Source organism: Lissotriton helveticus, chromosome 1_1 (genome assembly GCF_964261635.1).
Source record: "Lissotriton helveticus chromosome 1_1, aLisHel1.1, whole genome shotgun sequence".
NCBI classification, from domain to species: domain Eukaryota; kingdom Metazoa; phylum Chordata; class Amphibia; order Caudata; family Salamandridae; genus Lissotriton; species Lissotriton helveticus.
The window spans coordinates 1,453,238,213-1,453,255,647 of NC_136057.1; the positions used below are offsets into that span (position 1 = coordinate 1,453,238,213).

The 17,435-nt window shown below is 44.8% G+C and overlaps 1 protein-coding gene and 1 pseudogene across 1 annotated transcript in view; both read right to left on the reverse strand.

Annotated features, from left to right (window-relative positions):
- CACNB3 (calcium voltage-gated channel auxiliary subunit beta 3) overlaps nucleotides 1-1,744 on the reverse strand; it is a 462,560-nt gene extending 460,816 nt beyond the window's left edge. Inside the window, exon 1 of the mRNA XM_078685900.1 lies at nucleotides 1,627-1,744. Within this exon, the coding sequence (XP_078542026.1) occupies nucleotides 1,627-1,665 (39 nt within the window). The 5' untranslated portion in view covers nucleotides 1,666-1,744. The remainder of the gene's footprint in view (nucleotides 1-1,626) is intronic.
- A 5,785-nt stretch (nucleotides 1,745-7,529) lies between these two features.
- Nucleotides 7,530-7,727, reverse strand: LOC144773328 (large ribosomal subunit protein eL38 pseudogene; annotated as a pseudogene).
- Nucleotides 7,728-17,435: the final 9,708 nt, after the last annotated feature.

Consider the following 17,435-nt stretch of genomic DNA (forward strand, 5'->3'; position numbering starts at 1 on the left):
CGGAAGCAGTGAGTGAGTGAGGTCAGGAGCCAAAGTTCTCTTTCGGGGCAGTGGGATTGGTATACCAGCTTGTGTTCATTGCTGGGGCGGTGACTGAGGAGTAGTAGCCCAAGTTTTCTTCTTGGACAGTGAGTGAGGTGTCGGCAGAGCTGCTCTACAGCGACTGACTTGGAGAGTGAGTTGTCTTTGGGGGCTTGGAGTGAGGAGGAGATGCCAGGGCTCTATCTGCGACGAGGAGTGAGGAGCAGGGAAGCAGATCCTCTGTGTGGGCAGTGAGTGAAGAGAAGATGTCAGGGATCTACCGGGGCTGAGAGCGTGGAGGAGAGTGAGTTCTTTTTTGGGACAGTGAGTGAGAACTAGATGTCAGAACGGTGCCTGGGAGAGCTCTATCTGGGACAGTGAGTGAGGAATAGACGTGAGAGCTCTATCTGGGACAGTTACGGAGGAATAGACGTGAGAGCTCTACCGGGGACAGTGAGTGAGTAGAGAGTGAGTTCTCTTTTGGGACAGCAAGCGAAGTGTAGATGTCAGAGGCTCAATCTGGGACATTGCGGCAGGAGTAGAAACTCCATTTCCGTTTTGAGGATATAAGCTTGCACTCTTGAGAATAGGGGTCCATGCGTGTGCCCAGTGGTGCGGGGGCCCCAAGCCCGAATCCACTCTGCGGTGTGAGGGGGTGGGCCAGGGGCACCTCCACCGCAACTCACACCAAGGACTGGAGGTTCTGGGCCACATTTCCTAACAAGTGGCGCGCCATTTTACTAAGAGCCCACGCCTGGCCCAATGGCGCCGGCTCCAGGGGGACAGCGCCCCGAGCACACACTGTAACACTGGGACAGGGCAGCGAGGAAGGGCGTCCTCCTGCCACAGTACAATCCCCTCTGCAGCCCGCAATATGGTGCTGCACCTCTGGAATCCACCCTCAATGCCCACACCCCCTTCTAAAGAAACCAACAAGAGGCTTATTTACAAGCCCCAGGTGCCGCCAGTGCGTCACTTTTTTTTAACCATATTAAAGGGACCCACCGGCGGCACAAATAAGCCCCCAAATTCGCTAACTCAGACCTCTGCCTCTAAGTCTTTATATTGGCGCAAACAGCATTTAGACCCTTGAGGAGCCGCGCGCTGCCCCGGTGTTAGCACCGGCATTTACCACTGACTCGTAGTTTCCGTCAGCTGTTCGATAAAACGGGTGCTAAACATCTTCTCAGCTACTTAGCACCAGAGTCTTAATTAGGTGCAAAAATCACACCTGCTTGGGCGCCAATGTTAAACTGCACCAAGGCGTTTTGTCGCCGTTATAATTTCAAGTGTCCACGTGACGCCGTAAGTGCTTCATTAACGCGCGCGGAGACTTCGCTCCTGGAGCACGCGCCACGTCCATGCCTCGCGCCAAGTCCCTGGTGTCTCCCACTTCCGCCCCCCACCCTGACCACTTCCCGGAAGGAGGGTCCAACCCCTAGACCCGCCCTCCTCCTCAAGGGAAGCCCTTGACCTTTGTCTGATCTTGACCCCTGATTTTGGGCGTCACCCGCCCACGCCACAGCACCAGACGGGGAGAGAGTTCCGCGTGGCGGGAGTAGTACTAGTTCGCCTCACAGGGCTCGCTCAGACACTCGCCTTTACCTCATTCAGCAGGAACACACTGGAGTTGGAAAGCGACATGCAACTCCGCGGCTTCTCTGCGGGCGGGCAGGAGGCGAAGCGACGGGGCAGGTCCTGTCAGCATCGTCCACGGGCGCGCACTGACTGACTGACTGCCGAGCCCGCACCGCACAAACCCAGCCCACTGTGCAAGCAAGCCCAGCCCACGGGATCTCAGCATCAGCAATCCGTCTGCATCAGAGTGGGCTCTGCTGCCTCACTGCACACACCCCGCACACGGGACCTGTGCGCATCAGCAATCTGACTGCATCACCACCAGCCAAGGCGTGCTCCCTGTGGGCCCCGGTGCACACAGCCAGCGCAGAATATAACACTACATTATCAGGGCAAACTGTGGCCCGGGGATGCCACTAACTCACAGCAAACAACTTGCACAGAGAATCTGTAAGCATAAGCAATCATCCTGCATCAGTAAGGACCGGGGAAGCCCCAGTGGTGTGCTCCTAACGCACAGAACACACCGTGCATACATGCCCATTGAGCTTCAGAAATGTGACCCTAGTGGTGTCCTCCTAACTCACTCCTCATCCCTGCACACAGGACCCGTGAGCATCAGAAATCTTACAGCATCAGGACCAGCCCTGTTGTGTTCCATCTCCAGCCCCACGCATACACCCAGTAGAGGACAAACCTTGCACCAAGACTGTGCCGTTAACTCATTGAACACACCCTGCCCGCAGAGACTGTGAGCATAAGAAAGCTCATACTGCATCAGTACCAAAGGGGCCACTGCGGTGCCCTGTAGCCTTACTACATACACCCTGAAAACAGGACCTGCGAGCACCAAGCATCTACTGCAGCAATGTGTGGACCCTCTGGGCTCCACTGCACACACCAAGAAAGCCTACAAAACTATCAGGACAAACTGTTACCCAGTGCTGCGCCGCATCTAACTGCACACACCCTTCACACAGGATCTGTCAGCACCAGCATTTTGACTGCATCAGGACCAGCGGAGCCCCAGTCTTGCCCTCCTCACTCATATAACACCATCAGGACACACTTGGGACATCTCTAAATTTGGCAGCAAAGGCCTCCACTGTGAGAAGTTAGCCTGGCATATGATGTCCACTAGTTCTAGTGGGTACCTTGCACCAGTCTAATCGATCCTTATTGATGGTGGTTGTAAAGTCAACCTTACAGAAAGCTATCCTAGTGGTAGCGTGAACCAGCAGTCATCAGGCTAAGACTTCAGTAGGCGAGTTAAGCAAGTTGTTTTACCAATTATAATCCCTTGAATACCAAATGAAAGGACACCACACACGGTATATATCAAATATATATGTATTTACTCTGAACACAACCCCTCTGCACTCTTTATGAGGTCAGAGGTAATAATACAATACAATTCACACAATTGATATACGATAAGTTGCACAGTATACGTTATGCCCTAGGGGCCTCACAAACCATATACTAAAATAGTGGTATAAGAGCCGCAAGAGAATTAGAAAGCAGGCCTGGGGCCTGTGGAATCGCTGGGGCTACTCTACACGACCAAAGGATAGGAAGGACGAGGCCCACGGGAGACGCGTGCAGTGTCTAAACACAGGCGCGGGTTACCATTGACTTTCTATGGGAAACGTAAAAGTTACAAACATACAATTTAGGACACTTCCGGATGGACTAGGATAGAACCCTTTTAAACTAGGACACTTCGAGAGTCAAGACCCACGGGAGCTCCGGAGTACTCGTGTTACCTCACCCAGGGAAGCCAGGTGCATAGGTGTCTTTTCGTGTCGGGTTTCGTCGTCGTTTTCTATGGAGAGCTGCAAAGAAGTGCTGCAGGCGACCAGAGGAAAAGTGTCCGGGTGGATCGAAGATCTGAAGAACCTGAAAGCAGAAGGGACAGAGTCTGGGTCACTAACCAGTGACCAGGAAGGAACCAGGCGATGTCAGGTGATTTCAGGTGAAGTAGGCGAACTTGTCTCTTCAGCCACAAGGTCCAGGAGGCATCGACGATGACCAGGCGCTGGATTCAAGCTGTCCCACGATGGATCTAGTTGACTGCGATGTCGGTATCCGGATTGGACCCATCAAGCCTTGGCAACCGCAACCCACGCAGGATGTCGAGATTGGCTCTGTTGCAGACCAGCAAGGTCTGTGGTGCTTCTCCTTTGCAGGGAAGCTGGAGCAAGCCTGGAGCAACCAGGAAAGCAAGTTTGTTGTAAAGAAAGGTCTGCAGGGGGCTCACTAGCCAACGGGCAATGAACCGGGAAGACGCGTTGAGCTCAAATGCAAAAGCGGGGCCCACGGAACACTTGCGGAGTGTGGGGGCTTGGGCTTCGGTACAAATGGTGCTTGGGGCTGGGGCATCAAGCACCCCAAGCACAACTTCGAGATACCTCGTTGAAGGAGTGCAGCTTGCAAAATACAGGATGTCCAGGAGTTCCGGTCCCACGTCTCTCGTGTCCGCCATGTGTCTCAGCTTTGCTGTGGGTGTGGGTCTGGGTCAGAGATGTCTGGAAGTCTATGTCCTGTGTCGCAGATTCTTCGGGATCCGGCGGGAGTCTCGAAAATGCAGACTGGCAAAGTTGCTGTTGGTGCCTGTTTGAACAGGGTGGTCACTCCTTGACCACAAGGGAGATATCTTCCGGTCAGAATGGAACGTCGAAGGTCCAGGATATGTCTTTCAAAGATTCGTCCAGGGTATCTAAAGTCCTAGGGACACAGCTCCTATACTTATACTAAGGATGGGGGCTGGACTACCTGGCTAGGTCCCTCCTATGGGTGGACCTGGGAAGGGGGTGGTTACACCCCTTTCCCTTTGTCCAGTTTCGCGCCAGAGCTGGGGCTGTGTGCCCCAGCAACCGGTTTGAACTGGGCTATGCATGGAGCACCTTGTGTGCCCCAGGCAGTGTCTGGAAAGCATTCAGTGAATGCAGCCCTTCCTGCCCCAATACACTACAAGCCCGTCTGGGGAGGTGCTGGCACCTCCCTGGACAGGAAACCTATACCTATTGTCCAAGCCTCCCCTGCCGTAGTTTCGTCCAGCAGCAGGAGGTCAGACTCGTGTCTGTGGTAGCAGCATCCATTTTGTGGTGCTGAGGCTCTGGTTAACTTTAACCGGGTAAACCAGTAACTACATGTCTTCTCCCTCTAGAAGGGTGGAATGCTACCCCCGCCGCCAGGACTGGCGGGGGGGGGGTAGTATTCCAAAGTATTTGACACCTTACACAACATGTTTTGATAAAGCCAAACCAAAGTTAGCATTAACCGCAGGGATTATAATGTACTTAAGAGTATATGGTATGACTATATCATAGAACAGCTGTAAGGAGATGGTTCCGAAAGCTGCAGAGGGGCTCAGCTCATGCTAGGGCACCCTCTCACATAAAACCAAGCACTCTGCCTCCAGGATTGTTAAGGCCTGCCATAGGAGTGACTTACAGGTGTATATGTGTCTATATGTATATATAGATATAGGTATACTATATCTAAGTAAGGGGTGATTACACAACCTTACCCAGGCTGTGTGAACAGACCTGTGGTGTCAGTTTGGAAGGCAAACCAGGGGTGGCACAATACATGCTGCAGCCCATGGTAGGCCTAGGGTGCACCTATGCCCTGGGTACCTATGGCACACTATACAGGGGCTCACAAGGGTGACCCAGTAACCAATCTGATATGGACCTAAAGTACATGGTATCAATTTTATAGAGAAAGCAGATAGACTGGGGCCCTGAATAGCAGGGTCCCAGGCCAACTAAGTCGAAAACCAGCAAAACACCAGGAAAAAAGTGGGGATAACCATATAGTCAGATTCCACCTTCCTACATCCGCTACCCTGTCTCCCTTCACTCTGCCTGCTAAATTCTAAATCAGGCCCACTGTACAGAGTGGCCCAGCGGGCTAGAAACAATGGTTCGGGATGCTGCCCCTAAGGGATTGCCAGTGCTGTATCGCTAACTCACTGCACTCAACCTGCATATAGAATCTGTGAGCATAAGAGCTCTGACTGCATCAGCGTCAGTTGCGGCCAGCACTGCACTGTTAACCCAAAGCGCACACTCAGCCCAGATCCTTTGAGCATCAGAAATTTTACTGCATTACGGTCGGGTGCACAGCTAGCTTAGGGCACCTACCCGGTAGCGGATCTGTGACATCAGAAACCTGCACGAGGACCAGCCGATCTGCGCTCAATAGTGGCCCTGCTAGCAACCAGCACACACTCAGCACTGGGCATAATTGCATCATAGGAAAGTTGGTCCTCTGGGGAGTGCTGCTAACTCATTGCACATATATAGCGCATAGACTTTGATTACATCAGGGCAGGTATAAACTTCAGCATTCCCTAAGAGTTTGCACCCCCCTAGCACATAATGTGTGAGTATCATCAATCTGACTGCTTCTGAACCTGATGAGCTTTAGGGTGGCCCCCAACTTTTTGCACGTGACCTGTACCAAAACCTCTCAGCATTAGGATTAGCTGAGGCCTGGAGTGTCCCGCTAACTTACTGCTCATGGCACGCTGGGTCTCTGAGCATGAGGGATCCGACTGCATCACGACCAGCTCCAGCAAAGAGAAAGGCTGGTAATCATGCACTCTTGGTGGGCCTCCTCGAGGCATAGTGGAGTGAAAACTCCACACAGTACAGTTGGCTCTGCCAAGGATCCATAAAGCAATAAGAACTCTACATAATGCTATTGACTCTGCCAAGGATCCTCAAAGCAATACAAACTCCACATAGTACCATTGACTCTGCCAAGGATCCTGAAAGCAATACAAACTCCACATAGTACCTTTGACTCTGCCAAGGATCCTGAAAGCAATACAAACTCCACATAGTACCATTGACTCTACCAAGGATCCTCAAAGCAATACCAACTCCACATAGTACCATTGACTCTGCCAAGGATCCTGAAAGCAATACAAACTCCACATAGTACCATTGACTCTACCAAGGATCCTGAAAGCAATACCAACTCCACATAGTACCATTGACTCTACCAAGGACCCTCAAGGCAATACCAACTCTACATATTACTATTGACTCTGCCGAGCCTTCTCAAGATAAAGTGGAGTCAAAATTCCACACAGTACAATTGGCTCTGCCAAGTCTCCGCATAGCAAGGTGGAGTGAAAAGTCCACATGGTATTGTTGCCTCTACAGTAGAATGGGGTGAGCTCATTCTGTGGGACCGCCAGAGGAGGTGGGGATGCAGCTGGAATTGGTAAACATAATACAATAACACTAAAAGAGCATTCATTTAACCGCATGCATGCGGTGCATTTTCCCGCTGTACGCAGCAATTTGAAAATTACCGCGTTACATGACGAGCTCAGCTCGTCATGAGCGTACGGCAGGTTAAAGGCGAAGGTCCAACCACCATATTTTTGGCCATTGAATGGCCGACAAATCAAAGTCCCAGAATAATGCAGGAACTAGTTGGGCAAACTAGAAGCAACCACCTTCTGCACTCATCTTTAAGTGGGAGCAAGTGCAAAACCAGGCACACAAATAATTTGCGCCTATTTTTCATGATAACTCATGGGGCTACATGATCATACTATGGCATCCAAATAAAGTGGCAAAGAACCATGTGCCTCTTTCCCACTTGAAATGTGTCCGATAATAGCAAAAAGGGAGAAAGGGACTAGAAGGTATTACATTCCTACGTTAGAAGTTGGAAAACAGTGTCAGGAGTTACATTGGGAAAAACAAAGGAAAAACAAGCATTGGCAATGCCAATAGGTCTGGCTTTAATGTAAATGTTGTAAGGTAATGTGAAGCATTACAAGTATATAGCATGAGAATGAATGCATATTTGTGTGGCAGCAAATAACTTTTTTTTAATTTGAGAATTTTGTGGTTTATATAAACAACTGGATTTCTTTACACGTCCGGATTACTTCAACTCCTTCACTGCCAATCGGGAGGCAGGGACTGCTTCAGCTTCTCTGCCTTTTTCTTGTCTGTGATGACCAGTGTGTACAAGTACTTGCTGTAGCACACCTTGAACATCACATTGTCCTTGTTCTTCTTGATTTTCACAGATTTAGCATCTTTTCTCCTCGCTGTCAGCAGGAAGTCTTTGAACTCTTCGATTTTGCGAGGCATGGCTGGAGGTTAGTGCTGACTGAGACCATACCTGCCAGCGACCCGGAGAGGGAAAAAAAAGAACTGTAACATAATGTTGGTGTAGACTAAAGGGTCAGGTGACAGTTGCACAATCATGCCAGACATTAAAATCCATGTAGGTTAACGATTACCCTCTTCCCATCTGTGCTTCTGCCAGAGAAAACATCATACATTATCTAGTTATCCAAGACACTTTAATAGTTTTACAATGTCATGTGTGTGCACCTAAAAATTCAAGCTCAGGTAGCTGGCTAAATAAACAAAATGGTTCAAACAAATGGGGTAATCCTGTGTCCCTCAGAACCTGGGTAATGTAAATATTTCAAGAAAAAGTGGTTCTGTCGGGTGGACCTGCAATTATTTCAAAGTACAGTACATGTAATACATCAAATTATACTCTCAACACACACAAGAACAAAAAAACAAAACTATAAAATATTGCTCAATTTTTTTTAATCAGAATTACTTCATTCTGTACCGAGCCGTCAGTTTATATCAAAAAATGAAATCGATTTATATATCAAATACAATTCAGTTACATTTGTGCATAGTGAAACAGTGAATAAGTGCACAATATATACAATGACAAACAATTATTTTGTCTAAAATCATATGTACAAGAGAGGCCAGAGTTAAATTTATAACCACAGTTTCATCCTTGTTATAGAAACCAGGTCATCCTGGACCTAAGAATTACATCGACGTTTCGACCCTTCTGCGCCCCTTTAGGCGGTCGCGGCGGGTCTTTTTCAAGACGGGGATGCGGGGATTAAATGTGCACGATCCTGATAGGCATCGGAATGTTATGCCTAAAATGCCAATGAGCAGCACATCCGGTGGAGTTAATCCGATTTTGCGAAGTAGCAATTATGCATTAGCCGGACCTCTGTCTCAATCAGCAGTTGTAACTCTGTCTCGATCAGCAGTTGTAATGGCGGATTTATAAATCGATTTCATTTTTTGACATAAACTGACAGCTCGGTACAGAATGAAGTAATTCTGATAAAAAATTGAGCAATATTTTATCGTTTTGGTTTTTTGTTCTTGTGTGTGTTGAGAGTATAATTTGATGTATTACATGTACTGTACTTTGAAATAATTGCAGGTCCACCCGACAGAACCCCTTTTTCTTGAAATATATAAATAAACAAAATGATCACAGCTGTGTGGAGGGCAAGCACTTTTTTAAGGAAGCCCAAAATGTCTGCCCAATCAAAAGATGTACTCCTGGCTCCCAACACATAGGTGGAGCCAAAGCCCCTTTCTAGTGATGCTCATATAATTGTCTGTCAACAGCTGCACTTTCAAGCCAGACCATAATAAAATGACTTGATCATTCATTCAGGTATTTTGTATTACAGGTCATTCAATGCACACAAAAAGTCATGTTAGGTGTAAGTTTATTTTTGAATTGGTAATCAGGTTGAATGGAATTTCTTAGGGAAAATGATTAACAGTTTTCTTTTCGGTCCTAGAATCATGGGCTGGGTCCCAGCTGGTTATCTAATGCTGGACTGTAGACTAGATGCCTTTCTTGAGATCTCTGTCCTTAGAATTCAGGGAGCTTTCATGTCCTAAATACCTAAAAGTTATGGAAATTATTGTAATTGTATTGATTTAGTGCTTACTACATCTAACGAGGCGTTGAAGTGTTTTGCATCTTGCCTGATAAATCACAACTCCCACAGGTATGGATTGTGGACTGATTGTTATTGAAGTTCTGGGTAAATGAATGAAGCAGTTAACACAAAATAGGTCCAAATCAAAAGTGTCCATAAGGCCCCGGTGGCTGATCCAGAGGACTGTAATCAGATGCTGGACTTTCTTACAAACAAGATCAGGGATATCCAGAATGAAATACGGAACACCCCGCTGTGTCCTTTGCTCGCTGGTACAGGTGGATGTATCTCCTTATCAGGGCTTGCAGTTATGTGCACTTTCAGTATTGGACTTGAAGACACTGGCCTCATTTTGGGTGACTGTTAAATCTGGTTCACTGGAGGACCCTTGTACACCGGAGGTGGTCAGAGCAGCCTTCCCAGTTATGCGGGGTGAGCTTCTGTCTCTTCTAAACGCCTCTTTGGCATAGTTCCATCAAGGTTTAAGTGGGCTATGGTAAGCCCGCTGTTAACGCCTTAACAGCAGCGGTTTTTCAGCCGCGGTGCGGGCGTTCTAAAAGGTGGGCGGGGTTGGGAGGGAGTGCTCCCGTCGGCCGGCACAGAAGGGGTTAAAGAACGCAGGGGCAGATCCTAAAAATGTAAAGAACTACCTCCCAGTGTCCTTGCTGCCATTTCCAGCTAAAAGTCTGGAACGGCATGTAACTAAGATCCTCACAAAACTTGTAGGGGACCAGCAACTGCTCCACTTCCACCAATCAGGCTTTCGGGTCCATCATAGTACTGAGCTGGTGATGCTCTCTATACTGGATGAACTTCTGTTGGCAACAGATAGGACTGGATCTTCTGCATGATTTTGCTAGACTTTGCGGCAGGATTTGAAATGATGGCCCATGAATTGCTCATCGTCTGGTTAATGGACTGCGGGATTACAGGGTCTGCACTCCTGTGGATTTTGTCGTTCCTGAATGACCGTTCACAGAGCATACAGATGGGTGGTCATGTCTCCAGTGCAAGGCTGTTAACCTGAGGGGACCCTCAGGAATCTGTGTTATTGATATTGCTGTTCAACATCTATATACATCCGTTGACTGCAGCACTAACACAGCTGTACTGTAAATTGTTCAACTATGCAGATGACACTCAGCTGGTCTTGTGGATTGAGAGTTCCATGCAGTCACAGTTGAACGTAAAGAATATCTTGAGCTTCTCTGTGATCTGGATGACAGCCAACTCTTTGAAGATGAATCCAGACAAGACAGAAGTGCTGGCAATCACAACAAAGAGGAACCCTTGGATGGATAGTTTTTAGCCCTTGGAGTTTGGCTCCCTTCACGGTACTGGGCCAGCAGTAAAAAGCCTTGGCATTAAGTTGGACAGTAGTCGGTCTTTGTCCAAGCAAGTGGCAACAGTGTGTCAGAGCTGCACAGGTCTCCTGAGACAGCTCCCGAAACTGGTCCCAATTCCTTAATTTTCAACCATGCGAACAGTGGTGGCAGCAATGATTTTGTCATGGCTGGATTATAGGAACACCCTTTATATTGGCCTCCCAAATAAGCTGTTGGGTAAGTTTCAGGTGACAACGAATGATGCAGCAAGATTGCTGCTTTAACAACCGAGATGGACACATTCCATGCCGCTGCTGCAAAAACTTCATTGGTTAGCAGTCAAACAGGGGGTCATGTTGCCATGTTTAAGGGTTTTTGCACTGCGCACAAGACATTGTACGTTACTGCGCTAGTACATCTAAGCTTAACTCCCTAGGCCACCAAAAAGTTGAGAAACATTCAACGACTCTTGTCAAGACATACATGATATAGTAGACTCAGGGGCCGATTCCGATCCTGGAAAAACGCTGTACAAATCGTGGTATGGAGCGTTTTCCCCATACAACTCATACTTGTAAGGAGGCCCCTACAACCTAGGAAGTACGATCCGTACAAATAGACGCACTCCATACAAATTGTAAAAAAGACCATACAACTCGTATATACAAGCGATTCCGATTCGGATTGCTCTGTACGCGACGTTCCCATGTATTCCCCGTTGCAGTTTACAACCCGGCAAGTACGATTCGTACAAACGGCACTCCGTACGGCTCTTTTTTACAAGAGCCAAAAAGTGCCGGAAAAACCTTGTACACCCCGAAAACAGTACGAGACAGACCCCCTCATGTACGCGTCGCACACCGCATGAATACAGGGGTACGGTGCATATGTACGGTGCGTATGGATGACACAGAAAGTGGGGTACGGTGCGTACATACATGATGAAGGGGTACTGGTTGTGTACGCACCGTACAAGCACCGTACCCCAAAATCGCGTACGTACGCACCGTACCCCAAAATCGCGTATGTACCCCAAAACGCGTATGTATGCACCATACCCCAAAATCGCGTATGTACCCCAAAATCACGTACATATGCACCGTACCCCAAAATCGCGTATGTACGCACCGTACCCCAAAATCGCGTATGTACCCCAAAATCGCTTATGTACGCACCGTACCCCAAAATCGCGTATGTACGCACTGTACCCCAAAATCATGTATGTACGCACCGTATCCCAAATTCGCGTACGTACGGTGCGTACATGCGCGATGTTGGGGTACGCACCATACACACGCCTCGCATGTGGGGGGACCCCTGTACGCCTCATACCCCTATACGACCTGTACCCCGGTATGAGTCATACCCCCAGAACAAGTCATAGCAGGGTACGAGGCGTATAGGGGTTCGTTTCGTTGCCCGGTACGAGTCATTCCCCATATACAGGCCATTTTCCATACAAATCGTATGCTGACAACCCGGTACGAATCGTACTTGACGGTTGGACAGCCTTTTTACAAATTGTATGGTCTTTTTTACAAGTCCGTGTCGTACAGCTTTTCCCCATCCGATTTGTAAGGTTTGGGCCGATATGTATGTATTTTTCCCGTACGAATCGTACTACACGGGTTGGAAGGGACTTTTACAATTTGTATGGAAAAAAATACAAATCCTATTTGTATGGAAAATAAAAATCCAGGATCAGAATCGGCCCCTCAGTGTCACTACATGAATATATTTAAAATGTAATATTTTTGTTATCTTCTTAAAATATTTCTAAACGTGTAAATGACAAACAATTGTTATAAGACATAATCGACACAATCTTTGAAATAACAACACAACAAAATATGGACTGACAAACTTACATTAAATACATCAATAAACACAATGAAACAATATGTATATATAAGGGGAAATTATTTTTAGTTCTCACAATACCAAAGACAAAAAAAGACAAAACTGTGGCTGTAAGATGGGTCTTCTATGTGCGTTTCGGCGCATACTGGGCCTTCATCAGGAGAGCCACAAACAATTTCCTACAAATTAAATTAAAACCATATAAAATACATCAGAGTCACTGAGTTTCAAGATTTAAATGATCAACTACGTGCCTTCACCATATCTAAAGATAATAAATGACACATATAGTCAGGCGTGAATCATACAAGATAGAGTGAATACGAAAAGAGGTTTGTAGGTTATAGTGAGTTATATCCCAGCACCGTGAATTAGGTCAAAATGGATGAAAAATGGGAAGGAAAGAGGAAGGAAAAGATACATTCACTCATGAAGAACACGTATAGTAAAAGATAAATAAAGATTCCTCAAAGATCTGAGGAGTGAAGCGTGTACCCATGATAGAAAACATACAGCTAAATCCAAAAGGGAGGAAACAGAATTGAGAATGCTTAGTTTTTGCTCGTCAAGTATTGAAATAGGTAACCACAAAATGATAAGAGACCACCAGAATTCGAATTCAAGTCTATGAATGGAGAAAATAGAAATTGATTAAAAGAACATAGAATGTATTATGCTATAGATGAGCATGATATTATTCATGAATAATGAAGAGAAAACAGAAAACAATTACGCAGTTTAGGATGTCTGAATATATGAGCATTGATAAGTGGAGCGTGTCTCTAAATCCGAGATCAGTGTGCCATATACGACAATCTATGTACTCTGCGCCTTCCGTTATGAGATGGTCCGGTAGAGCGAGGAGAGACGAGTGAAACGACTATAGGCGAGCGAAAGCAGCAAATGAGAGGTGAGCGTAGCGTTAAAACTGCTGTCTAATAACTAAACGGGCACAATGAAAGACATGGGGCTGCTTAACAAAGACCCGTTGTCGATTTGCTCCGCAGGAATAAAGAAATATTGCAAAGCAGATGGGAATTGCATGTGGTTGGGAAACACGAGGGTCACTGTCAAGAGGTACGTTTAGAATATCTATTCTCCCCCTACCGAATATGCTATAAATAAAAGGCCACTAGTTTATGGGGTTGTTGATTTTCCTCAACAGAGCTATTTTACATGTGCATAAAGAAAAAGCAGGCTCACAGAAAAAGCGTATCGCCATCATAGGTACGTTTACTTAGCATGAAAAAGCTGTGCACGCATCAAATTGAGTTTCGGTTCAGGTTTTTGAAATAGAACTTTATTATTCACAGACAATCACGAAGAGTAGATCCACTAATCCATATTGAGAAAGATGCATGAACACTGAAAAAATAGAAGTGTTAACTACATTGGCAGGTAGGTGCACAAGTTCCAATAAAGGGCACAGGAAGTAGTAGGAAAAGGGTTAGGTCTAATAAGTTAAGTTTGTTTCATTTGTATTGTAGATGTGTCCAAGGTGTGGAAAGTAAGATGCCCTGATGAGAGCTCATAGAGAATCTGTAAGGCTCAAAACGCGTCGGCAATTGCTATTAAATTAGCAGGAAGCGGATAAAGGATCAAAAAAAGAAATATAATTGATTCAAGATTAAATTGAAAGTCTAAAAACGCTTAATGATATCTAAATTAAGCTATTACTTGAGTATATGTGGCACGTTGGTTTGTTTTGATGTAGTCTTGTTTGTATACAGTTTTGTGTAAAAAATATTGTGTATGTTGTAAAAAATGTTGTTCTTGTACATCATTGTAAGTATTGTGTAAATTGAGATGTATGTAAATATGTGTATGGTATTTATGTGTTCTACATGAAGGACAATGTCCTTAGAATAGAAAAGAGTTGTTTAAAATAGGGTGAATAAATAACCCAATCACCAAAAGAATATAGTGTGGTTGTTGGAAAAGTATTGACTAAATAACTAGGATACCAGTTTTTTTCTCTTTTAAAAAATATACGACAATCTAGGCATGCAAACAAAGCAAAGGAGAAGAGGTATATATTTGGTAAGTGAAACCAATACGTCATAATAATATATCTATAGATGCGCACTGTCAGAGGTTTACTTAATATGTAAAACGGCTGCCTAATGGTAATATATCTATGTACGCGTGATGCCAGCAATTTACTCGATGCAATGGCTGCGGGTTTATAATGAGTAACAATGTTTATCTGAGATATTAAATGATAGAGGGATGTTCCTCAGTATGCCAGCTTCTTTACAGATAAAGTTTTAAGTTCTAAAAGGAAACGTATGCCGACTAAGGTCAACTACTAATTCATGACCATCACTTTATTTAAATTGAAAGGGGTGGGCTGAACTTGCGGTCAGATTACCTGTGATACAGTATAGTTCGTCAGATTCAACAGAATTCTGATTATTCAAATTTGTGAGGTCCGCGTCTGGGATCCTCACTTTAACCGATGTTAAGGCTGGTGTGTACAAACAGCGTCATCCTAATCCAAAATAACTAAGACAAAATATGATATTAGAAAGAGGAATTCTGTATACTGACTAAAAGTACACCGAACTTTCGAAAGGTTCAAGATCTTACTGATGTAGATGTTGGCTGGTAGGACTGTACTGCGTGCAGATTAAATAAACGGGGCCACCATTGCCTCAGGTTAATTCGGCAAACTGGCTCATGTGAACGCGTCACATGACTTCATAGCAGATGAGCTAGAGAACAGACTTATACTTGAAATCGAAGTAGTGAATCAAGTTGCTTTTTCTTAAGATTAAATTATCTAGACCCTAATCTAAATTTACCTCAAAATTAATATAAAAAGATGGGAAGGAGGGAACTAATAAATTGTTCAGAAGATACTCTTAAAAGATGTGTGTCTTTCACGTCCGTTATTAGACTGATTTACCTGACGTGGCCGTCTTAATGGAGACTCGAGCAGGAATACATCAGAGCGATATATCTAGAAGCCTCTATTATCCTTTCTTTACCAATGTCGAAGCAGATTATAAATGTTGCAAGATGCCAAAAGTATGTGAAAGATAAGACGCTGTGGTCGCAAATTTAAAAACAATGACTCAACATGAAGTAGTGACTCAATTTTTGAGGTGCTATAAATGGAAATGTTATCAACTTAAGTCTTGGTACATCTAGGGATGGGCAGGGGAAGGATAGGAGATTGAAGATCAAAAAATTGTTAAATAATATGCCATTTTCCCATGGTAATTCACTGTTCAGACCTTGTTTGAATGTATTTAAAGTAAAAATCCAGAAGACTTCTCTTTTTTTCCTAATGTGATTGCTTCTATTGGCATCTAGATTCTCTATTTTTTCAAGAATGAGCCATTTAATGTCTTTTACTGTATGGGCAGAATCTAATTTTTTTTTTACTATATATGCATTAAGTTTTGAAGTGCGAATGGCAGGGTGATGTTCGGTCAGGCATGTGGCAACTGCTCGAGACGTCTCTCCGACATAGTCCAAGTTGCAAGGACATACTATGAGGTAGATGCCATTTTTGTTTTACAATTCCACATCTTTTTGGCATGTATAGTGTATCCACTATAGACAACATTGTCACCCTCAATTACAGTATCACATGATTTGCAGTTGGAACATTTGAAAATTCCTTTCACTGGCATCAAGCCATCAAGGGATTTTTGTATACCAGGAATACTTGAGGTAAATCGTGAGTGCACAATAATATCTTTAATGTTCCTGTTGCTTTTGTGCACAAACAAAGGTTTTTATCAGTTTAAGTTGTTGGTCAGGATCACTATTGAGTATATGCCAGTTGGAGTTGACTATTTGTTTAATTTTTTCATTTATAGTTGAATGTTTTGTGATACAGACAAGTTGTTTGGACTTGGGGTGGGTGTTACTTTGTAGTAGATGATCTCTGTCATAAAATCTAGCGCGTTTAAAGGATTTTCGGATGGGGCGAAGGGGATACCCTCTAGCTATGAATTTTGCTTTCATAGCTATAGCTTGTATGTCAAAGTCAGACAAATTTGTACAATTGTGACTGTCGCAAAAATTGTCTGAATGGTATACTTTGTTTCTGCGCAATTGGGTGGTAGCTGTTAAAATGTAACAAAATATTTTGAGCGGTAGGTTTGACATAGAGGTCCACTTCAAGTCGATCAGACTTATGCCGAATTAAGATATCCAGAAACTCAACTTGATGTTGGCTGGTATGTGTTGTGAATCTTAAGTTGGTGTCTGTAAGATTCAACCAGTTTAGCAATTCTTTGAGGTTTTCCCCTATATCTGTCCAGATGAAAAAGACTTCATCGATATATCTTGACCAATGCTGGATTGACTCGAAAAAGGGGGCAATTTCATTATATATGAATTTAGTTTCTAACAGCGCCATGTAAATATTTGCCACAGGTGGTGCCACTGATGCTCCCATGCTTACCCCTTTGATCTGTTTGAACAGGTTGTTGCCAAATTCAAATGTGTTTTCAGTTAAAACAATTTCGAGACAATCCAGAATAAAAGATTTCGGACAAGAAACATTGAATGTATCTATAAACCAAGAGGCTGCCTGTATAGCTTCAATCTGTGGGATGTTGCTATATAAAGATTCTATATCTAGGGTAACTAGAATGTTATTCTGTGAGTTAAAAGGCAGATGCTCAACTTTCTTGATCATATCTCTAGTGTCTTTATTATAGGATGGAATATTATAGATATACGGACAAATCCAATTATCCACTTAACGGGAGAGGGGTTCAGTCACAGAGCCGATGGTCGATAGAATGAGGCGGTAGGGGAGGTCCACGATGTTATTATGTATTTTAGGGACCCCATAAATACATGGCATTTTCCCTTTTGAACTATTTAGATATTCTAGTACTTTTTTGCTAATCTGTCCATGT